The sequence below is a fragment of the Coregonus lavaretus genome, assembly GCF_964263955.1.
Source record: "Coregonus lavaretus genome assembly, chromosome: 32".
Taxonomy (NCBI): domain Eukaryota; kingdom Metazoa; phylum Chordata; class Actinopteri; order Salmoniformes; family Salmonidae; genus Coregonus; species Coregonus lavaretus.
In genome coordinates this window covers 32459523-32471576 of record NC_140019.1, presented here as the reverse complement: position 1 = coordinate 32471576, position 12054 = coordinate 32459523, and the positions used below count along the sequence as shown (strand labels likewise).

General features: G+C 41.9%; 1 protein-coding gene across 1 annotated transcript; it reads left to right on the top strand.

Moving 5' to 3' along the window:
• The first annotated feature begins 3374 nt into the window (after positions 1-3374).
• Positions 3375-11959, top strand: stx5a (syntaxin 5A). Its single transcript, XM_084150143.1, has 11 exons — positions 3375-3444; positions 3880-4143; positions 4318-4388; positions 4704-4759; positions 4870-4940; positions 8953-9069; positions 9190-9246; positions 9355-9436; positions 9578-9684; positions 9759-9880; positions 10251-11959. The coding sequence occupies exons 2-11, from the start codon at positions 4081-4083 to the stop codon at positions 10408-10410; spliced, it is 906 nt and encodes a 301-aa protein (XP_084006269.1). The 5' UTR covers positions 3375-3444; positions 3880-4080; the 3' UTR covers positions 10411-11959.
• Positions 11960-12054: the final 95 nt, after the last annotated feature.

Here is a 12054-nt window from a genome sequence, read left to right as displayed (position 1 = left end):
CTCTCTCTTCCATCTGCGAAAGTGGATTCCTGTATTTTTCCACCTTTGTGTGTAGTAGTGTTATATTTTTCTAATGATAAAAACCTCAGGCTTGTTTTCCTCTGCTTTTGTAGCAGCAGCTGTGAGAGAGCGAGCGAGAGAGAGAGAGAGAGAATCCTCTGCATTAACAGCAGACTCATACATTTCCTCAGTGAAAACAATGTACTGAGCAAATGTCAAATTGGCATTTTACCAAATTACCTTATGACAGACCACGTATTCACCCAGCACACCCTAATTGACTAACAAACAAAACAAAACAAAGGCAAAGTCTACTCATGCTTTGTTGATTTCAAAAAAGCTTTTGACTCAATTTGGCATGAGGGTCTGCTATACAAATTGATGGAAAATGGTATTGGGGGAGGAACATACGAAGTTATAAAATCCATGTACACAAACAACATGTGTGCAGTTAAAATGGGCAAAAAACACACACATTTCTTTCCACAGGGCCGTGGGGTGAGACAGGGATGCAGCTTAAGCCCCACCATCTTCAACATATATATCAACGAATTGGCAAGGGCACTAGAAAAGTCTGCAGCACCCAGCCTCATCCTACTTTAATCTAAAGTCAAATGTTTACTGTTTGCTGATGATCTGGTGCTTCTGTCCCCAACCAAGGAGGGCCTACAGCAGTACCTAGATCTTCTGGACAGATTCTGTCAGACCTGGGCCCTGACAGTAAATCTCAGTAAGACAAAAAGAATGGTGTTCCAAAAAAGGTCCAGTTGCCAGGACCACAAATACTAATTCCATCTAGACACCGTTGCCCTAGAGCACACAAACATCTAAACATCAGCGCCACTGGTAACTTCCACAAAGCTGTCAACGATCTGAGAGACAAGGCAAGAAGGGCCTTCTATGCCATCAAAAGGAACATAAAATTCGACATACCAATTAGGATCTGGCTAAAAATACTTGAATCAGTTATAGAACCCATTGGCCTTTATGGTTGTGAGGTCTGGGGTCCACTCACCAACCAAGAATTCACAAAATGGGACAAACACCAAATTGAGACTCTGCATGCAGAATTCTGCAAAAATATCCTCTGCGTACAACGTAAAACACCAAATAATGCAGAATTAGGCCAATACCCGCTAATTATCCAAATCCAGAAAGAGCCATTAAATTCTACAACCACCTAAAAGGAACACGATTCCTAAACCTTCCATAACAAAGCCATCACCTACAGAGAGATGAACCTGGAGAAGAGTCCCCTAAGCAAGCTGGTCCTGGGGCTCTGTTCACAAACACAAACAGACCCCACAGAGCCCCAGGACAGCAACACAATTAGACCCAACCAAATCATGAGAAAACAAAAAGATAATTACTTGACACATTGGAAAGAATGAGCAAAAAAGAATGCTCTTTGGCCCTAAACAGAGAATACACAGTGCCAGAATAATAATAATATGCCATTTAGCAGACGCTTTTATCCAAAGTGACTTACAGTCATGTGCGCATACATTTTTACGTATGGGTGGTCCCAGGGATCGAACCCACTACCCTGGCGTTACAAGCGCCATGCTCTACCAATTGAGCTACAGAGGACCAGAATACCTGACCACTGTGACTGACCCAAACTTAAGGAAAGCTTTGACTATGTATAGACTCAGTGAGCATAGCCTTGCTATTGAGAAAGGCTGCCGTAGGCAGACCTGGCTCTCAAGAGAAGACAGGCTATGTGCACACTGCCCACAAAATTAGGTGGAAACTGAGCTGCACTTCTTAACCTCCTGTCAAATGTATGTCCATATTAGAGACACATATTTCACTCAGATTACACAGACCCACAAAGAATTCGAAAACAAACCCAATTTTGATAAACTCCCATATCTATTGGGTGAAATACCACAGTGTGCCATCACAGCAACAAGATTTGTGACCTGTTGCCACAAGAAAAGGGCAACCAGTGAAGAACAAACACTATTGTAAATACAACCCATATTTATTTATTTTCCCTTTGTACTTTAACTAGTTGCACATAATATGACATTTGAAATATCTTTATTCTTTTGGAACTTTGTGAGTGTAATGTTTACTGTAATTTAAAAAAAATGTTTATTTCACTTTTGTTTATTATTTATTTCACTTGCTTTGGCAATGTAAACATATGTTTCCCATGCCAATAAAGCCCCTTAAATTAAAATTGAAATTGAGAGAGAGCCTACAATGTGTGTGTGTATGTTCTGTGTGTTGACTATGGCCAGCCATGTCTCTCTCTGACAGGAAAATGAATGTTGTTTAAAGTCCCCTGTGACTTTAGTGAACACATAAAAAAACAAGCTGTTATCTCTTACGGAAACATGTATCGCTGTGGTGCTTTGATAATTCTTCATCATTTCAGATGACATAGAAGCCATTGAAAGATTTATGGCAATGGCATCAATTTGAGACATTGTAAAATGTATTTACAATATGAATGCCCTCAAATGCACAGATATTGTTTATTTATGCATTATCAGAGAACATAAGTTGTTTTTTCACAGAAGTGGTGTTCAGGCAGAAAGAGAACAGGCTATATGAAGACATTGAGGGGCAATAGAAAGATGAAGGGGGAGAAGATAGGTGAGGGCATAGTTGTGGTCTGAACATGCCAGCTCTTGTTGAGGTAAGGATGTGGGAGCCAGTAGGTATAGCATGAGATCTGAGCAAGTCCTGGATGTTATCTCTCTACCTGTATTCATTTGTGTAGCTCACCTTCCCTCTGTCCCTCTCCATCCCTGTCCCTCTCACATTCTGGAGCTTGGTAATGACGGTTATCTCCACTATCATCTGTAGCGGGTTAGCGTTTTTTGTTATGAATCTTGTTCTGGAGGCAGCTCTGCAGAGTGGTCAGTAGCTGGCACAGCCACAAAGTCATAAAATCTGATTTTAAACCTAACCCTAACCACATTGCTAACCCTTATGAGCAAAAAGCACATTTTTGTTTTCATGAATTTTTACAATATAACCAATTTTGTCATTGCAGCTGGCCTATATAAGGGGAAATCGATCAGTTCTGCCTTCAGACTCATGACAATAAACGTCAACCTGCTACTCTGTATGCGCTTCACTATCCAAGCATAGATTTAATTTCACCATAGTGTTACATTTAACTGGTTCGTAACATTTAATGTTCAATTACTGAAATATTTCCCTTCTTTATAGAGCAGGTTTCAATTTCATACAGTCCAGTTGACTTAAATGCTGCGCTAGTTGACGTCTGTTAGAAAACATAAGATATGGCGACATCTGGTGGTGTATGGCGACTCCTTTCTCTAATATATATCTGACTCAAGCAGTGGTGGACGTGGCAATGACGTCAGGATCCGGAAATGACCCGGATTCAAACTTTCAGTCCCCCAGACCCGGCTTGGTAAACACATCGAAAGATCTGTGAATTCTTGTGGAATTTTGCTAACAGTAAGTTGAAACTGATCACGTTTATCGAGTAAACCTATAGTAAATCTCTATATATATACACACACATTTGATTTATGTGGTGATGAGATCGTTTTCTTTCTTCAAACAAAACATTCGAGGCACGTCGCTAGTGTTAGCTAAAAATCAGCTGTGATGGATTCGGCTCTTTAACTAGCTAGCTAGTTAGTCAACGTTAGCTTGGTATAACTAGATAGCTCAGTACCTAAGAATTTAAATGACAACAGCTATATCTAGCTAGCTATAATTGTATATTTCACCACTGTCATATAAGCTGTCTGGTAACATTTGTTTCTGTTTCAGTTTGTGTTGCCGTGGTAATGATGGCTATGCTAACGTTAGCTTACTTGTTACTAGCTAGCTACATATTTGGGGGGCTCAGATTAATTTGGTTCTGTTACTCCTATCATTTAACAGATACATTGAGAATACCTGTGAGCATCAATGGACATTGCTCGACGCCTCGCAGTTAGGAGTTGACATCAGGAGGTTTAGCGACTGTAGTGACTGTTTCCGCGGAGCACGGACCAGTCTTTAGTACACTACCGAGATCGTTCCGACTTCAGACCCTTTCTACTTGGCGTGCCCAGTGCAGGCTGGTGAGATATCGGCGGCAGGATGACGTGCAGGGATCGAACCAACGAGTTCCAGTCAGCCTGCAAATCCCTACAGAGCAGACAGGTATGTAGGTTTGGGAGAGGCAAGGGCAGTGATGTTGAAATAGCCATCTGATCAAGACCAGGGGATACTGAACATAACCTATGGGAGATAGAGGTTCCTATTCATTCCCCCTCATGTAATCTGTCACAGGTGATGACTCTTTTAATCCCTCTTTCTCATTCTCCCTCTCTGCAGAATGGCGTTCAGCCCACCAAGCAAGCCCTCAGTGCTCTCAAGCAACGCAGTGACTTCACCCTCATGGCCAAGTGAGTCCCACTGCCAGCCAACTTTCTCACATTACACATTCACTCGTGTGTAGTTGACACCAGTGTCTGATTGAAGTTTAGTAAATAGCCGGTTATTGTTGTGTTGCTGTTAGTTTCTCCATGGTGTTTTAATCACATTGTAGCTCTGCATGATCTCTTTGGAATGCTGGCTGCTCTTTTCTGTTATCTTATCATTTTACCAAAGGACATACTTTACATGCAGCTATGTATGTTCTTTAGCAGTTTATTTTCACTGTATTCATGTTTAGGCCTATCACTGTGATGCCAATCTTCTGTTATTTTTAACCCCTCTAGGAGAATAGGAAAAGACTTGAGTAATACGTTTGCTAAACTAGAGAAACTCACTATATGTAAGTATATGTCAATATTTATGTTTCAACATTTGTGACGAATAGCTATTTTGAATAACTCATTTTTTTATTTTTAAGTTATGAATATGTGGCTGTTTTGACCTTTTCAGTGGCTAAAAGAAAATCTCTATTTGATGACAAGGCAGTGGAGATTGAAGAGTTAACCTACATCATCAAGCAGGTGAGATATTTTTTAGTTTGAATTGACACAGATACAGGAAAAGCAGTCAGCTGTCTCTCGTCATGAGCTATAAATAGCAAACACGATGACCAGTCAGTCAGGTGGAATCTCTAGGCAAGAGACAAACCTAGCTGTTTTAGTGGGCGCAGTCTGTCTGTTACACTGCTGTTCCCTGTTTGACTCCTTTCATTACATTTTACATTTACATTTTAGTCATTTAGCAGACGCTCTTATCCAGAGCGACTTACAGTTAGTGAATACATATTTTTTTTATACTGGCCCCCTGTGGGAATCGAACCCACAACCCTGGCGTTGCAAACGCCATGCTCTATCAACTGAGCTACATCCCTGCCGGCCATTCCCTCCCCTACCCTGGACAACGCTGGGCCAATTGTGCGCCGCCCATGAGTCTCCCGGTCGCGGCCGGCTGCGACAGAGCCTGGATAAGATGCCAAGCCTGCTCCTCAACCCTCTCTCGCCTTCTCCCCACCCTTAAATTTTCAGTCACATCTCATGCCATAGTTTACAAGAATATACTTTTGGTTGCAACCCCTGGTAACAGTATGGAGTGAACGCTAGTTAGCTCCTACCAACAGTGAGATTGCTGGAAAACAAGGGAAAGAATGTATGCATAACTTCAGGGGTCCAATTCAGAAATTCACTGCCATTTCCTAGCACTTGTCAGAATAACGTCTCGCAACATGTAGGCCTAGAGCAAGGTTTCCCAAACTCTGGCCTATAGAGTTACAAGGGGTCTAAGAAGTGAAGTGAGTTTTTCACAGGCTGAGCTTGTATGTCATCAGCATGTTTTACCTAGAATAAATATACTGAACAAAAATATAAATGCAGCAATTTCATTGATTTTACTGAGTTACAGTTCATATGAGGAAATCATTCAATTGAAATAAATGCATTAGGCCCTTATCTATCGATTTCACATGCCTGGGAATAGAGATATGCAGCTGTTGGTTAGATAACCTTTTTTCTTCTTTCTTTTTTATGGGCCCAGGATCTCATCACCGTATTTTTGCGCATTCAAATTTGTATCGATAAAATGCAATTATGCTTGTTGTCCGCAGCTTATGCCTGCCCATACCCCCACCATGGGGCACTCTGTTCACAACAGCAAACCGCTCGGCCACACGACGCCATACACGTGGTCTGTGGTTGTGAGTCTGGATGGACATACTGCCAAATTCAAATTGTGGTCCTCTGTAGCTCAGCTGGTAGAGCACGGCGCTTGCAACGCCATGGTAGTGGGTTCGATCCCCGGGACCATCCATACACAAAAAAATAAAAAATAAAATGTATGCACGCATGACTAAGTCGCCTTGGATAAAAGCGTCTGCTAAATGGCATTTTATTATTATTATAATAAATTCTCTAAAATGACGTTGAGGCGGCTAATGGTAGAGAAACTAACATTCAATCCTCTGTCAACAACTCTGGTGGATATTCTTGCAGTTAGCATTCCAATCGCACGCTCCCTCAAAACTTGAGACATCTGTAGCATTACATTTACATTTTAGTCATTTAGCAGACGCTCTTATCCAGAGTGACTTAGAGTAGTGAGTGCATACATTTTCATATTTTGGTTTGTACTGGTCCCCCGTGGGAATCGAAAACCACAACCCTGGCATTGCAAGTACCATGCTCTACCAACTGAGCCACACTGGACACTGTGTTGTGTGACAAAACTGCACATTTTAGAGAGTGCCCTTTTATTGTCCCCAGCACAAGGTGCACATGTAATGATCATGCTGTTTAATCAGCATCTTGATGCCACACCTGTCAGGTGGATGGATTATCTTGGCAAAGGAGAAATGCTCACTAACAGGGATGTAAACAAATTTGTGCACAGAATGAGATAAATAAGCTTTTTGAGCATATGGAACATTTCTGGAATATTTTATTTCAGCTCATGAAACATGGGACCAACACTTTACATGTTGCGTTCATATTTTTGTTCAGTGTATAACGATGAGTCAACTACTGTCATGCATTTAATCATATGTAATTACGCATGCTTCCTTCGGTGTAGTATTTACGGTGGTACGGGCAAGGCCTCAGCGTGCACTGACTTATCAGAGGGGGGCTTAATTCAGGGCCTGAATTCATAAAGTGTCTCAGAGTAGAGTGCTGATCTACAATCAGTTTTGCCTTTTAGATCGTAATGAATTAGTTTACATGGACAGGAGGGACCTGATCCTAGGCCAGTACTCCTACTCGGACACGCTTTATGAATATAGGCCCAGATGTCCCTTGCATATAGTGTATGTGCCACAGATGTTCGGCTAGATATTGATTAAGTATTCTAATCTATAAACTGGTCATACATGTCTGGCTAGGTTAGGTTGGTTATGCCATTCTCATTGTGGGTCAAGACAAACGATGACCGATTTCCAGTCAGGGTAGGGTAGGGGGAAGCCAATTTTGATAGAGTGACCGAAGCCAAGAAATCAGGGCCTGAAATGAACTTTCACTCAGCTCTTCACGTGCGCACAGCCCCAAGCCAGGCAGTGTTGCAGCGCGAGGTGGATAGGCTATAGCAGGATTCGTAGTTCTTTGACTTTGTGCAATTAAGTTACCAACTATGAAACAAAACCACAGAAATACTTTGAAAACAGCTACTGCAGCATTTATTTGGCTATAAATGTGATCATACTTGACTATTGGTATTCACAAATGCTTGCGAAATCCTCGCACTGTGGTGCCCTGAACACCCGCCAACATGGCTGGTGAAATAGACGTCTTACCCGCCAATGACAAAATCTACCCGCATTTGTCAGGTGGCAGATGTTAATTTTAGGCCCTGCAAGAAATAGGCAAACACACTACCAATTAAATAATGCACAGCTAGAGTTAACCAGGTACAGAGCAGACCAGAAGTACAGTATAAAATTTAAAAAATAATTTAATATGCCATTTAGCAGACGCTTTTATCCAAAGCGACTTACAGTCATGCGTGCATACATATTTTTTTTGTGTATGGGTGGTCCCGGGGATCGAACCCACTACCTTGGCGTTACAAGCGCCGTGCTCTACCAGTTGAGCTACAGAGGACAACAATGGGAAATGAAGGTTGAACATTATAATGCTGTTATCTCATGACCAAGTCTCCAAAGTTGGTGTGTGAATACTATTCTTAAAGGTTAAAGAGGCTACCTGTGCATTAAAATTCATCCAAAGGGGCTAATAGTTGACTAAACTAGTCAATGTTGATAGTGTGCATTTGCAAATTGTTGGTTATGGACATATTCAGAATTGGGATGAAAAACTCAATGCTAACAGATATCACATGTCAAATCTGTAACAAGGCACAACTGGTAACTATATTCAAAACACTGTTTTAGGTAAGTATATGAGTGTTTCAGTGTACAATGAGCAGGCTGACTAGTGCAGACTGTGGTATGAAGTGCTAGTTCAAGAAGGAGATGCACTTTACAGAGCTGGCTTCTGCCAGCTAGCTACTTTTCATGAATCTGAGAATTGTCTAGTTTCACCACAGCACTCAGAATATTGTCTAGTCTTACCTATCCTAGATAGTGCCACCCGACTACCGTTTGACAATGCAGAAGGTAGAGTAACTTAAGTGTTTAATTCAAGATCAAAATACCAGGGAAAATTAACCTTGTACAGAGCCCAACCTCAGAGAAAACAGGAGAAGGGAGAGGATAAGAATATGATTTAGACAGAGACTTCTGATTTGTGTTAGCTGTTCGGTCTTATGATTTACACCTCTGCCATGATTTGTTACCTGTGTTGTCCTGGCTGATATGATTGGCTTGATTTCTTAGCCGTCTTATGGGTATGCGAAGCAGCACATATGAGGCACTGAGCAGTCTTTCACTTCCAATAAGTGTGTTCTTAAACCATTTGAGAAATGTGGCTTGCTATGTGTCCACTAGAATCACAACAATGGTTGCCCAATTAACCACACCAAACTTTAAAGCTACAATATGTAACTTTTTGGGTGACCAGACCATCTGTCTCCCTCTACTCCCCCTCTTAGGACATTAACAGCTTGAACAAGCAGATAGCCCAACTGCAGGATCTGATCCGTTCACGTGGAGCGCCCAGCGGCAGACACATCCAGACCCATTCCAACACCATCGTTGTCTCCCTGCAGGTCTTACTGCCAGTGCCTCTCTACTGCATTATTTAACTGATCTGGATGAGTAAAATGATGTAGCCATATGAAACCTGAGGCTTTAATAATCAACAACCACATGTTTTTGTTTTGTTGCAGTCCAAACTGGCGTCTATGTCCAATGACTTCAAGTCGGTTCTAGAAGTAAGAACAGAGGTAAGATTCACTGGAACTTTCTGTCACTCTGGAACTTTCTGCCATTAAACCTCAAGAATTCTCATAACTGTAGGTTGCCTATATCGTTGTCATTTCCTCTGTCTCTAGAACCTGAAGCAGCAGAAGAGCAGGAGAGAACAGTTCTCTCAGCCTCCTGTCTCTTCTTCTCCTCTCCTCGCCAACAACTTCAGTAAGAAAACACCATGTTTACCTCACCTTCAGCCTCTCATTCCTACACCAGATAACTTCACAAATGTCTCCTTGAATTTCAATCACACAACTTTATTTTCTCTTCCTTCTAATTGACCATCTTTTCTCTCTCCTCTGCCAGAGAGTTCAGTGTTGATGCAGGATGAGTCCAGGAGTATGGGGGGTGAGGTGGCCATCGACATGGACAACCAGTCTAACCCTCTACAGCTCCAGCTCATTGATGAGCAGGTACAAACACTTTATCACCTGTATTGTGTGTGTGTGTCATTGTGTTACTATAATGTTGTTTCTTTGTGGTGTAGGACTCGTACATCCAGAGCCGTGCAGACACCATGCAGAACATTGAGAGCACCATCGTAGAGCTGGGCTCCATCTTCCAGCAGCTGGCTCACATGGTGAAGGAGCAGGAAGAGACAGTACAGAGGTGAGGGTGGGGATGAGAGAGAGGGAGGGGATGAGAGAGAAAGGGAGGGGATGGGAGGGGATGAGAGAGAAAGGGAGGGGATGAGAGAGAAAGGGAGGGGATGAGGGAGAAAGGGAATGGAGGGAAGGGAGGGAGAGAGAGAGAGGGAGGGGATGAGAGAGGGAGGGGATGAGAGAGAGGGGAGGGGAGGAGGAAGGGGATGAGAGCAGTATGATGGGGAAGCAGGGAAACAAGGTGGATGGGAAAAGGGAGAAAGAGATGTGGTGTAGAGGGGAGGAGGAAGAAAATGAGGGAAGGGAGAAACTTTGAGATGCTTGAGCACTGCCAGATCTGTCTATAAAGCCCAATGTGTGTCTCCTCTCCCATGTAGGATTGATGCTAACGTGGAGGACACTCAGCTCAACGTGGACATGGCTCACACGGAGATCCTCAAGTATTTCCAGTCTGTGTCCTCCAACCGCTGGCTCATGGTCAAGATCTTCCTCGTCCTCATCGTGTTCTTCATCGTCTTCGTGGTCTTCCTCGCCTGAGCAGGGAGAAATGACAGAGGAAGAAGAGGAGGTTGAAGAAGAGGGAGAGGAAGATGGAAAAGTTCATTGTCTTCTGACAGGTTGCGTCACTCCTATGAAACGCTAGTCCCTTGACCAATAGTTCAGACGGAGTCATGCTATCTGACATAAGACAATGGAAAAGGTTGGGCTGAGACGAAGGGTTTCCACTGCAACAGGACAGTGGGACAGGTGGAGTGTTATTGGACGGTTTGGGACTTGAGGTCCAGCAGACCAAGAAATTATAGTAGTCTGCTGCCTAAAGCCTTGGAGAGTGTTTCTGGAGTGACTAACAGATCTGTTCTATTCTCTCCCTACAGACATTGATGAAATACCCCTAATGAAAAGGATATGCTATCGAAACACGCTTTGTAAATTATAAACAGAATACTTGTCATTCTGTTCTTTGTTACTTTAGAGAATCATTCATCATAAACATTTAATCAAAAATGACTATTATTTAATGGTTTGATTCTGCAAACTAGTTTTGTTTTTTGGTAGATTTTCTTTTACCCCTCATGTAGTTAATTGTTGATTGGTTGTAAGACAGGAAAGACTTACTCATCAACTTCCTCTCTCTGACATGAGGGCCAACACAACAGACTGGAGTTTTCTTGAATTGTAATAATTTCTTTAGATTTTTGTTCCTCATTATTCTAGTTTTATTAAAGAGAGAGACTTTAACAATTCTCCCTCACTATTGTTCACGCCACGCATGAGTGGAAACTATTGTTGGTTTATTTTCTTTTTTTCTTTCAAGGTTTCTTATTTGCCAAATGCATACTTTACATTTCAAAGAAATGTGACAAGACACCTGTGGTCTAAGCTGTTTTATGACAGTACAGGATTAAAGGTGGTTTAAACTGAAGAGGACATTCCCTTCATAGCCCTAATCATAAACACAATGTGACAAGTCAGAACCGAACAGTTTGTAACAATTTACATAACACTGTTATTGCAGATCTAACAGTTTAGATGACCTGGTTTACCTGCCAGCAAGTCAGCTGGGATCAGTCTGAATACTGTTGCCTATGGGTGCGTCCCAAATGGCACTCTATTTCCTATATAGTGCACTACTTTGAACAGAGCCCAAAGGCCCTGGACAAAAGTAGTACACTAAATAGGTTGCCATTTGGGACGCATCCTGTCATTACTTTGTATTGTCATTTGAGAAAAACCCTTATTTACCGATTGTTATAACATCTGTTATAAACAGGTGACGTCGTTGGTTATGACAGGGTTATGTAGTTCTGAAAGTACAATCTAGTGAAGTCTCTTTCTCTGCCAAACTGTCAGTTTGGACCTCACTGCTTTAATGGAGACTGTCCTCTTCATCTCCTCTCATTCTCACTGAGGACAGATGTTTATGTACAGGCTATTATTTAATGACCGACCAGAACTTATTTAATAAGATAAACACTCCTATTTCTTCCCTCTTTTTTTAGCCAAATGCCTTGACTTCTACAGTGTGTAAAGTGAAAATAGTGCTAATGTATTGAAAATAAGTGCATATTAAAAAAGAACAATGGGGAAGTTGTGCAAAGGACTCTAATTCTTTACTGAGTAAGAGGATTATAGAAGGTTGATGTAATGAACTGTTATAGAGTAACCATGCCAACCAAAGGA

Coding starts and splice junctions, on each gene's coding strand:
- stx5a (XM_084150143.1), top strand. CDS start 4,081: ATGACGTGCAGGGATCGAACCAACGAGTTCCAGTCAGCCTGCAAATCC. Junction 9,070..9,189: donor CCATCGTTGTCTCCCTGCAG/GTCTTACTGCCA, acceptor GTTTTGTTGCAG/TCCAAACTGGCGTCTATGTC. Junction 9,881..10,250: donor CAGGAAGAGACAGTACAGAG/GTGAGGGTGGGG, acceptor TCTCCCATGTAG/GATTGATGCTAACGTGGAGG.